The 12,456-nt window shown below is 35.5% G+C and overlaps 1 protein-coding gene and 1 non-coding gene across 7 annotated transcripts in view; one reads left to right on the top strand and one right to left on the bottom strand.

The window, feature by feature from the left end:
* The window catches only part of LOC132196032 (protein madd-4), a 72,439-nt gene that overhangs the window by 36,168 nt on the left and 23,815 nt on the right, over positions 1 to 12,456 (bottom strand). For all 6 annotated transcript variants that reach the window (XM_059618402.1, XM_059618407.1, XM_059618403.1 and 3 more), the window contains exon 2: positions 10,716 to 10,819. In XM_059618402.1, the coding sequence (XP_059474385.1) occupies positions 10,716 to 10,742 (27 nt within the window). In that variant the 5' untranslated portion in view covers positions 10,743 to 10,819. The remainder of the gene's footprint in view (positions 1 to 10,715; positions 10,820 to 12,456) is intronic.
* On the top strand, positions 7,423 to 7,539 carry LOC132196278 (U5 spliceosomal RNA). Its single transcript, XR_009441754.1, has one exon. It is a non-coding gene; the product is annotated as a U5 spliceosomal RNA (small nuclear RNA).

Here is a 12,456-nt window from a genome sequence, read left to right as displayed (position 1 = left end):
GCAAGGAAATCTGTAGTATTTAAAATTACACTATATTTACAAAATTTTTATTTATAATTCATTATTTATGTTTAAATTACAATTATTTTTAACCTTTAAAGGAATTAAACGAAATAATAAACCTTAATAATAATATTTTTACTTATAAGTAATTTTAAGTACGGCTGTTTAAAATAAAAGTGGCTTTAATAATTAATAGGTATTGATTACATTACAATAAATTATTATAAAAAATTTTTGCAAACAGAAAATAATAAAAATATTATAGTAAAGGAATCTTCATCAATCTATAAGGACAGAATGTAAGCGATTCATATCTCGATCTATTCTCTTTCTTAAAGCATATGAATGGGAGCAAAATTATGTAAATTTGAATCAAACTTTCCAGCTAAATTCAGGTTTATATATTTAATGGCTATAAATTAATAATTATCAATTTGTTCCAAGCCAATTTTGTGATAATATAAAAATTGCATGGTTCTAGGCTTAGAGGTGGTAAAATTTCATCGATTAGAAAAAACTAACTTTGCTTCTTTTGCAATTGATATTCCACCGCAGATCGGGGCTTAAGATTCAATTTTCTCCATAGGCGTGTGTATCGGATTTCCGCGCGAAAACCAATCGAATTAAACAAACTCGCTTTTGCCAGAGTTGATGCGCACAAGTTTTCCGAGCTCGCAAGTTTCCAGACGCGGCTCACACGTGGAAGGGAAATAAATTGAACGCAAGACTCCTTCTTTCATTTGCTTTAAGATGAATTTTTCATTCATCTGAAAAAAAATTTCTGCAGGTGCTTTCACAGAGGAGAGGAGACTTTTTCTCCGAGGCTAGGAATCAAACGACGAGAAAATTTGTTTGCTTGTCGGGAAAATAAACACGTCTCTGCTCGTTTCGCACTCTCTCTCGGCGCAGTATAAATTCTAATCCGTGACGAGCGGGGTGGCGAAGCAAGTGTGGCAGCGCGGAAAAGAGGAAAATCAATGAGTTCTGCTCGTTGCTGGCAAACAGCAAAAGCCCACCTACTTTTGCTGTTTGGCAACATAAATGATGACGGCAGAAATAAAGCAAAGCTCGTCTCAACACAACAACAACAAAAACTGCTGCTGCTTTTTCTTCGACGCTCTTTTTCTGCCCAGCAAGCGATGATTGAAGAAACACGTGGCGGATATTGGAGGGAAATAAAATTGAAAAAGGCTCCCGACTATATCAATTTTTTGTCTGGCCAAAAGTTTATACGGCTGCGTTTTAGATTATGCAAAAAGGGCGGATTTGCAGGCCCGCTTTGAAGAGAGAAAGAGGAATTGCTTTTTTTACGCAGGACCGACAGTTCGCAGCTCAATTTTATTTCCAACCATTCCACAAGATTGGTTGCATTGAAAACACGGGTTTATACAATTTTGAATACCAGCTAAATAAAAATTTGCATTATCATTCTTCTATCTTTAATACATGTTGAAAAATTTATTGAATGTTTAAGATTTTCATATGTTCGCAATTGTTTGGTTTTCTCTCTCAATTTCACACGTTTTCTGGGTATAATGATATTAAAATTTATTACTTATAATAGTAGTTTTTAATCTGCGCAACATTTAGAAAAGTTTTAAATCATTATCAATCTGATGAACCAAAATAGGCATAATAGCGTAATGTAATTAGCATGCATAATTGTGAATGTAAAGATTATTACAATAATACAATAATAATGAGACTGAACATTTATCAAAACCTTCATCGAATATCCCTTTCAAGAATATAATAATGTAATTGAAGAAGTTTGAATAATAAATTATCATGGCAATAATTAAAAAGATTTCAAATACTTTTGATACAGTAAACATTGTTCCCTCATCAAAAATTTAAATGACATTAAATTAAAAATAAAATTTAAATAAATTTGGTAATAATAGTAATATTTGAGAAAAAAAATGTTAAATAATTACAATATTATAAATACTGAATAAGAAAAATATTACTATAAAATTTAGATTTAAATCATAAATAAATTGTTCTGGCTTAGTATTCTTAATCAAATGTACAAAATAAAAATATGAGACTGCTTGGTGTGGTATATGAACGCAGAAACCGTGTGAATACCTTCTTTCCATGAGAAATGTATAAAAAAAGGGCTCCTTTTGCTGCGGCGAGTGGAGAAGGACGTCGGTGGGCAAAAACATTGACCATTGACGTGTGAATAACAAGACTTCAATAAAAGCGGCAGGGATATGAAACAATCATATCTGGGTTTTATTGCCACTTTTGTGATACCTGATGTTGAGCGCATCACAAATAACTTATCTCCGCCTGATGTGAATTGACTATTGTTTCCTCTCACACACAGCCACAAAAAGTGAAAAGGAAAATAGCGAGACGAAGCAGGGATGAGCAGCAAAGAAATTCTATTACTGATTGTGCGCCACCAGCAAGGCCTTTTGACGCTTCAATATGGTTTTGCCAGTGGCGAGTTGGAGCAAAAAAACGCAAGACACAAAGGCCGATCAAACTATCGAAAGATCAATCTTGTTGTTTTCTCATGGCTCTGCTGACAATATGGGAATTCCGTGGTTTGGCCTCAATTTTTATTTTTTGGGCATTAAATCTTCAATATTTTATTTTCTTCCTTTCAATTAAAAAACTAACTTTTAAATAACACATGAAATCGATAATTTTTGTCAAAAATAAATGACAATCGACTTTCTTGGCCTTTTTTTTACTATTTTGAAACTCTTTTACTTTTTCTCTTTCAAAACCATAAACTTTGCTAAATTATGTAATAAAAAGTTGTATAAAATTCTACACTTGCAAATCGCTTTCCTTTGCTTTTGAAAGCAGCTTTTTCTGGCTTCAACAGTTCACAATGTTCTGTTTGCATTCGGCAATCATAAATTTACTGTAGATTTGATTATGTTTTATATGAGCTGCCGCTAAAAATGTCTCAAAATATGTATTGAATTGTCCTTTTTTCAAAAGGTAAGTTTATCCTCGTTTTGAATGGACATAGTGATTTATTCATCTTATAAGTTTGAAATGTCTGAGCAAAGTTTTGGTACAACTTCAATTCTAGTCTTTCATCTTGAAACTTTTTCCTGCAGCGACGAGAGACGCATTAGCTCTGCAGTTAAGTGCAACAGACGGTGAGTGGCGATAAAATAAACGGATTAGCAGTTTCGCAGCGACGGTCAAACCTCATTTAGCTCTCTGGGAAATATCGCCAAAGGTGCAGGCCTGGGCAGAAGTGGTGCCGACACTGAGGTAAAAGGCAGCGCCGCAGATAAGAGCTAATCCGGCCAGAATTATGGCTACAGCTCAAAAGGCCGGTTATTTCCCCGCGAATTTCTCTGCGGCCACTCTTGCTCTCTCAAGAGGAGGGAGGATAACCAAAGGTAATCCCGGGATGATTACTGCATGATTTAATAACTGGTTCCGGCGTTTACACACACACACGGCATATATCAAATTAAAACGCTTGATCTCTATTAAAGATGTTCGGGCGATAATGAGAAGGGGTGGAGCCGCGCTCGCCAGTTAAGAATCAGTTTCTCCGTCTGATAGTTTTGTTTTGTTCTTAACGCATTATTATAGAAATCTCTCTTTTTCCTTTTTTGTCGACGGGGCTATTGTTTCATCGCGCAGCAATTACAAACGGGCGGTTATCACAGATGAGAGAAGAGAGATTGGGTGAAATTAAATTATTAAAAAATATGGAGGCAACAAACGGGTCAAGGATTTCAATACGGTAAAACCGTTTTATAATCTATGAAAAAAAAAAGAAAAATCTAGAGGGAAAATATGGATTGTTTCTTTAAAATTTTCTACTGTTTTTCAAAAGGAAGTTTTGATTTTCTGCAGGTAAAAGTGAATAGATAGACTTCGTTTGTGAAACTAATTAATACTCTTTTAGAGCAATGCACTTTTCAAGGAAAAAGGGAATAATTAAAAGTGATGAAAGCAATACAAAAATTAGTTTAACAAATAAAGATCGAATGGTTAAACTTTCTAAATCCTAATTAAATGTCTTGCAAAATTCAATACTTTAAAAAGCTGCACCAAACCATTTCTTCAAATGCAGATATTTTAATTCTATTCAATTATAAAAATAGTATTTTAGTGGACTTTCAAATAATTTTTGGAAATGAATTTTCTTTTTATTATATTTATATTTTATTTTAAATCTTTCGCCACAACTGAACAGAATCAAAATATAATTACATGCAAAATTATAATTTATAAAATTAAAATCAGGATTATTACTTCATTAAAACAGTTTCTTTTTACTACCAGATTTGACAGTTTTTTACTGTAAATTATTTATTATCATTTATTACTTGGAGACTGTTCATTAATAAACTGACGTTCTGTTATGTTTGGTACTTTTATAATCATTTTACAGTTTCGGTTTCTTCGTCAATTTGGTTAGACCGAGAGCAAATTATGCTCTCATTTGTGGTGCAAAATTGGCGTTCCTGCATCGCGGCGAGAAGGGCTCTGTGGCGAAATAACATTTGATTGCCTTGAGGTGGAGGTGCGTTTATAAGCGGGGCGGCGGACAATGCGCCACCCAGGCGAGAGGATGATGATTGCAGGGGTGCCGGTCGGGCGCGCATTATGGAAATTTCGAGTGTTGTGTTTTCGCGCGCCCATATATAATATCCCGTCATTTGGCACACGCCACCTCAATTTGTCTAAACTCGCACGTGCTGAGACAGGGCGATCAAAACATTCAAAACTCAAAACCAAGTTAATTATAGAATTTGAGTCCGAAACGGCCGATTCCCTTTTGCGAAGAGCCCCCGTGGGAATTCATACAAAATCCAAAAACGTTTCCTCTCTTTGCACAAATATTAGCATAAGAGCAGCGCCGGCCATTATCCCGCCCCGCTTTTATATTCTGCACACGCGCGCCATTAAAAATTATAATTAAATCGGGATGGATTGTGTAACAATGGGTAATAATAATGGAAAGTCAACTGCCCGAGGAGAACTCGTGGGAACTCTCGGCATCTGCGCCGAAAGTAAATTTATTGCGCTCAGTGGGATGATCGAAATTTCGTTTCGCCTCCAGTAAGAACAGCTCGGGAATTCGGCCGATGTTTGTCAACCGACCAGACCGGAAAATTCTGTAAACTGCCTTTGAAGTTTGACGAGGCAGTTTTATCAAACAAATTCCAGCAGCGCTTTATTTGAGGACAAACGCGTCAAAACGTTTCCTCATGAATGATTTCATTTTGCTCATTAAAACATTTTACTTGTTTAAAAATTTATTTCCTCCAATAATTAATTCCGTCGTTCATTGAGAAAATTGAAATGAATTGCTGGATTGGCTTCTTTTCCAATTAAATAAATTAAAAATTGTAAATAACGAGAGCCGAACAGAAGTTGCCTCGTTTCTTAGAGTCGCTTCAAAGGCTTCCTCATTTTGTATGCACGTCGCAGGACAATCTCGAGCTTTCTCTCCACCTTTTTCATTATACACAGTTTTGCTTTGTCACGCTGTGTGACACGATAATAAACAAGCCCGGCCTGGCGCGACAATTACTCCCGATGACAGCCAAGGAGGTGTAAAAACGGACCCTTTTGCTCAAAGCTGCGTGCATTTTAACGACTTATGTAGCAGCAGAGATGAATCCGCCCTAACGAGCGGCCAGGAATTCCTAGAACACCGCGCCTATTCAAATGATGACTAAATTACGGTGGCACGCTTAATTAACAACATTTTCTGGCCGATAAATTATCACTTCGAGCGGCGAATCGATGCAACAGCTGCATTCTATTTAAAATTAAAAAAGGAGGACTTGCTGTGTGGGAAATTCGTAGCAAACGAAATTTAATATAAAATAAAGAAATTTATCTCTGAAAATAATTAAAGGTTTGTCTTGAATTTCCATCTAATCTCAATCCAGAGATTTGTTTAAAATCAGCCAGATTATATTAGTTTAGATCTTTAATTATTAAAATTTAGCTGTTTGAATTAATTTAAAAAAATATATAATGTGTAAATTAGAACAAATTTACAATTTATAAGTCTATATTTTGATTGAACTTTTTTTTACATAGTTTTTTTTATCTCATTCCTATATTTTGAACGCAATTCAGCCGGCAACATTTTTCCTTCACCCTACCGAGCAAATAACAGTTTCCAAAGTCATCGGAGCGAAAGATTTGCATTTCTTCCAACAGGCTGAATGTGTCCCTTTCGTATTCAGAGACCATCGGCTGCCAATTTTAAGATTCCGCCCGAAAATCCTCCGTACCCTGCAATTTGCCACATTTCGTGTGCCGAGCACAACTCCCGGCTGTGACTTGCATATAAAAAAAAATGAAACTCGACTCGCGAATCAATTTAAATTCAAATTAACACGCGGGCAATTTGCGGCGATCGATTTGTAATTGGCGTTCCAACCGAGCGAGCATTAATTCGCATATTTCACCGCTGAGAGCAGGTTGGAGGTGAAAACACACTCTTCGCTCTTGGACCACCGACGAGATTAATTTTTTGCTCGTGGCGCGGGTCAGCAGCTGAGCGGACGCATTACGGCTGATGAATGGACCCGAATCAATTATCCGCCGACTTTCAACAAACGTGTGTCTCTGTCCGCTGCAGGCAATTATTTGCAAATAACGTTCCGAACAGGTCGATTGGTCAGCATATGGGCTAGAAAATATACACGATTGAAAATCCTAACAAGTATGGGTTAATTTGTGGGTTTGCGGCTACGATTTTTTATCCTCACATCAAAAAACATTAATTAAATTCATTGATAGAAATACAATTTTTTACACATGTTAGCTGAAATTTTACGAAGTAACGTTAAAATAGGGCAATAGTTAATTTATCAATTGATGTTTATCATAATTTTCTGTTCCATTTCTCAGTAAAATTAGTGCAAATATAATTAAAGTTAATTTTATTCTCTTAATTTTGTTCCAAATTCGCATTTTATTTTAGAAATATCATCTGCTACAGTTACAATCACAGAGCGATTTAATTAAATAAAAAAATAATAATTGCAATAATAATAATAAAATAATAATAATAATAATTGTTTTAGTTTTAAAAAATATTGTGATTAATTATTAACTTCTCTGCAGCGTTTGATTCGATAAAATATGTATCTTGTCAAACGAAATTGACTGCACTCGCTGCCAAGTGCATTCACGCGCGGCCTACCGTCTTCCCCTCTCCCCCTCGCCACATAAGCATTGGAGTAGAAACAACGGGAAATGTGAAATTTAACCTCACTTCCTATAAATGTGTAAAAGGTTTTTAATTTAATACGTGTAGAATGTAAAGGCAAAACTTATTTTAAACTTTGTGCTAATTTGAATTCGCAGAGCTGTAGGAATTAGTCGAAACATCTAGAGCGGCTCGATGAGAGAAGCTTCTCCGAGCTTCGGCTGGGTCCTTCGGCCTAGCTTATGTCTAACATACTCTGGGATCTCTTCAAAGCGAATAAATCTTTCGCCTTTTACTAAAGATTTCCGTGGAGAGGTCCACACAAGGAGTCTGACTCCAATTTTTGGGAAGAGCTGAGCAATCAGCTCATCACGTAATAATAAATAATAGTCCTTTACCCTTCATTAAAAATCAGATGAATCAGATAATTTCAGATGATCACAAGCCCCAATTTCTGTCTTTTAAATATGTAAAATGCTGTTTGAGAGGAAATTGTTTTAAAAAATTCATAGATTCATTAAACTGTTTTCCATCTTTTGCTTTGCAATTTTTTTCACCATTTGCTACTAAATTTCGGCAATTATTGATTGCTTAAAAATTTACTTGTAATCAACTTTAGACCTCTTCTCATACAAAAATAATTTCCCTCAACTACATTTTCAGATAAGTTATATCTTTGCAAATACACGACGAGAATTTTCTTTTTGATATATTTGACGCGCCACTCGCATCAAATTCCCATTTTTCTGCACACACCGCAATAAAACCGTTTCCGATTTCACAAGTGACAATAATTTACGGCTTGAAAGAATTTATCATACTTGCGGGTATCAATATTTGCGTCTTATCTACAAGGAGAGAGAGTGTGTTTGCAGCGCACAATTGATAAATCAAAACCGCGCTTTAAGGGAGGAAACGAGGGGAGCCGCAAAATTTACTTCTTTGTGGTGCGATCGAGAGCTAATCATAAACAATTTCAGAGCAAGGCGAAGGTTGTTTTCCTTTTTATCGAAACAAAGTGGGTACACAACACACACAAGAGTCCTATCTGGATATATTCGCGCGCGCTTTTCGAGATAATAGAGCAGGTAGAAAGGCGCCATAAATATACACAGCCTCCCTAGGGGAAGTGGAGCGTGCGACAATGCACGCACCCTTATTATACACCAACGTGTTCAGAATTCCCCGAGCTCGGATTTGAGTCTCTCCGAGTGGAAAATTTCGCCGAAATCCTTGCGGGATTGTTGCAGATCAAAGGGCGGTTTGATTTTCTTTGGGGAGGAGACACGTCGGTGCACAATCAAAGTTCGCGGAACGGCTTCGCTCGATTTGTTTTGAGCACAGAAAATGTATTGCAGGCGAAATTGAATTTATATGCTCGTGGTTTCAAAGAGGGTAAATTAAGCTCACATTTACTTTGTTTAAAGGAATAATTCAGCCTATAAAATCAATTTATGGCAAAAATAATTAAAGGTTTAATTTCAATCAACCGATTTCCTCACTTGATTAGCTTCTTTTCAAATTAATTCATATCTGACTTACCAAATTGTTATTAATTAGAAGAAAACCGAAGCCCCGAAAACAAATAAAAATGTCTAAATTTCAACTTTTAATTGTAAATCTTAATTTTTCCAAACAGATAGAGTTTACAGTTTTTCAAAAAATCAATTTTTCCTTTTAAAACTCAAAAATCAAGAAAAACGGCACCCTGAACATGACCAGGATCATGATTTCTCTAATTTCAAAGTTCATCAGCTGGCCTTTTCCAAATTACAACTCTCAAAATGTAAAGCAATTTTTAGTTTTAAAATGGGAAAAATCACCTTCTTGTTTTAAATTTCATTTATAATATATTTTAATGTAAGTTGCTTTCCTGATGTTTAATTTTTGTGTTGTAACTTTGAAACATATAAATTTTGATTTTTCTTACTAAAATTCCTGCAAATTTAAATTTGCGAGAATGAAGTATTGTTTTTGTAGTATTTAAAAGTTGAAAAAAATATAATTCTGCTGATGGGGACACTCTCTGCTTAAATCCATTGGCAGATGCAAGAGTCAAGAAATCACATCTCGTCCGGCGCAAATCCAAGTCATAAAACCATCCTATTTTTACTATCTCTCTGGTGATTGAATGAAGTGATGTTTAGTGTCGCGCCAACGCTTGCTGGTTAATTCGCGCAGATCTAACAGTTTCACTCGGACAAATTGCAGCCGCGAAAACGTATGGCCGTCATTAAAGGGCGTGTTGTTTTATTTAGCGATAAAACGGGGCCGATTTTTAACAGTGCGCGGCGCAACTTTATACTGCTGATTTGAAGAGCATGCGAGGGAGCAGTAAAATATTATGTTTAGCACCTGCGCAGGCACGCGGCGAACGCGATTTATTGCAGCTGCAAGAGACGCATTTTCACCGCTGCAGCCCCAATAAAAAACACCGGCAGTAAATATTTGAACTGATTTCGATAACGTGTTCAACAAACTTGTCTCTTCACACTTCTTGCATACAATGTGGATTCATTGATCTCGCGCAAAATAAGTAAAGTTTTATCTCGACACGAAACGCGTTTCTTTCAACCGCACGCGCATGAACCACTTCCTTCATCTTTCGGCGGCTCTCAATATTACGCATTTCCCTTGTTGGATTTGCACAACGAGGTTCCTGCTTTATTGTCGCGCCGAAACGAGATAATATTGCAGGGCACGTGGCCAAAAAATATATAAAAAAAAAAAACGAAAGAGCACAAAAACATGGCGGGGAATGAAAAGGAATAACGCACAGGCCGCGCTTCATAAAAACTTTTCTTTTGTCCCGAATTTAATTTCTTTCCCCGCAGAACCAAAAAAGCTAATGGAAAAGTGTAAAGGAGCCGTTTTATCTGCCTTCAGGTCTCAACAATAAAATGAACAAGACTCAATTTAAAAATATATCGAGCCAATTTAGTGACAAAAATAGCTCTTTAAAAAGCAGAAAATACTGCGAACGTTGATATTTATCTAACAATTTTAGCACTTTTTATGTGTAAGTTATTTTATTTATATTTTTGGATTATTTTAAACATATAAAAGAATTGAATTAAATGGTAAAATCAATTGTGATGAAGAATTCAGGGTGATCTAAAGTGACTAAAAGAGCCTTGGTCTATATAGGCTAGGCTTATAGAGAATACATTTGTGGAAACAAATAAATATTTGTAAAAAAGCAAATTTTGGCCAGAAATTGCCAAAAAGTCAATTGAAAAGCACCTTAATTCTAAAATTACATGTTTATTAATTGCGAAATAAAGTTTTTACTAAAATAATATAATTGGTGTCCAGACAGTTTTATTTGCCTTTTGACTTTTCCAAACATTTAAATGCTATAAATTGTTTTTATATCCATTTTAAACTTATCTATATATTAGTAATAAGGATGAGGAACTTTTTAAAGTGGGTTTTCTTCCTCCAAATGAAATGAGTAATATCTTCGGCTTTTCTTTTCATTCAGAGAATGGGGAAAAGGTCTGGGATTATAAAAGAGAGACAAAAGATGATGCGTGTTACTCACCAAAAGCAGGAGGCCGATTCTGGTCATGCTGGTCAACCGAGTGTGTGTGTGCGTTTCTCGTTCAGTTACCGCAGCTGTGATTCAGCGCGTGAATCAATCCTGACCTGCAAACAACCCGAGCCATCAATTAAAAGAGCAGTTTTCTCATCTCGGGGCTTCTTGATTCATTTTCGGCGCAAAAGCAATTTTCTCGGCCCGCGCTGCAAAGTGGCCTCCCGGGCTTTATACAAAAATGATATCGCTTTTCCGTGTATTTTCACGCGCGCACAGAAATGAAGTGGGGCCTTTTATATACGGGCGCGGTGCGTGAGTGTATTTTGCGTGGAAAAATTTCCATTATGTGAGAGAGAGCGGACGAGGGAGAGTGGCTAATTTTTTGCGACGCGCATTTTTTTTACCAATATATTTACGTTGAAAGCGAGATTTATTAACTGGAGAGCCGTAAATTTTACTTTCAAAGGAAAAAGTGTTTCATGTTCATTCATATTTTTTTTTATCCTTTTTATGATTTGAAACGTTTTTAACACAAAGTCGCAGCTGCTGTTCCAAATTGGCAGAGAACAAAGTGAAAAATAATGTTCAAAAGTCCTCACTCATTTCCACTCTGCCCAATAAACACTTCAAATATAAATATAATTGCTTTTATCATTGATTGCCAGCGATTTTGTAAAGTAATTAGGAATTTAAATGATAAAAATAACTTTTTTAATTGAGAATTTTCAAGGAAATAGAAAAAAAAATGCAATTATTTTTTGTTGGTTAAAAGGAGTGTTTAAATTAAATTACATTATGTTATTTACATAATTTAACAACTTTTATTGGCGGACAAATCAATAAAAATTAAAATTTAGGAAAGCAATTAAAATGACATAAATACAAACGCTCCAGTTGATCCCACGCCTGGAAATTTGCAAGTGACTCTTTCGTTCCCACAGAGCCTTTGATAAAAATCTACATTTAGAAAAAGTGCTCTCGCCTCTGCTGCCGGACACTGAAAGCTTTTTTCACTTTTTTTTAAGTGTGTTTGTCCTCGGTGCGTTCAAAAGTGTCCCCCCTGCGACGGACCCCAGCAAAAAGTACAACAATGATTCCATCGATCTCTCGCTCGGACTAGAATGAGATCGTTGGCCGCGAATTCGCGGGCTATTGAAATGCCCTGGCTGATAAAAATCTGCCAAATGTGCGAGCGCGAGTGTGTTTTGAAGAAGAAGCGACGCCCTTGCAATTTAATAATATCGCGGACGGTATCGCCAGAGACCGCTGGCAAATCTCGCGAGAGACAGAACGACATTTATTGCTCGTTTTTGCGCTATTTTTTTTATTCGTGAGATGCGTTTAACACTTGAACTGGCTGAACAAAAAGTCTTTCCAACTATTTTTAATTAAAAATAAAACAAATCTTAGCAAATTGTGTTGCTCTTATTTAGAAGTTTACGAAATTATTTTTTAAGAGCAAAACTTCACCTTTTTCCCAAGCCTATAGGCATAATTAAGTTAATTATCTTAACCATCCCAGAAAGTACAAACTTAATCGACTTACTATTGTATTTCAAATTAGACTAGAAAGATTAACTAAAAAAAGCATAAATTTATTAAATTTGTAATTGCTAAAATTTTTTAAATGAAATTAAAAAATATTGTTAATTATTTTATAAAAAGAGTCGCTGTATTTATCAAAAAACAGTATTCGGTATAGATCAGATTTTTTTATCAGAAATTCCTAGAAATTCGGTAATCAGAA

The sequence above is a fragment of the Neocloeon triangulifer genome, unplaced genomic scaffold (assembly GCF_031216515.1).
Source record: "Neocloeon triangulifer isolate White Clay Creek 2 clone unplaced genomic scaffold, ASM3121651v1 ptg000011l, whole genome shotgun sequence".
In the NCBI taxonomy this organism is placed as follows: Eukaryota; Metazoa; Arthropoda; class Insecta; order Ephemeroptera; family Baetidae; genus Neocloeon; species Neocloeon triangulifer.
The sequence above is the reverse complement of the archived record's forward strand: the minus strand, read 5'-3'. Positions and strand labels throughout refer to the sequence as shown.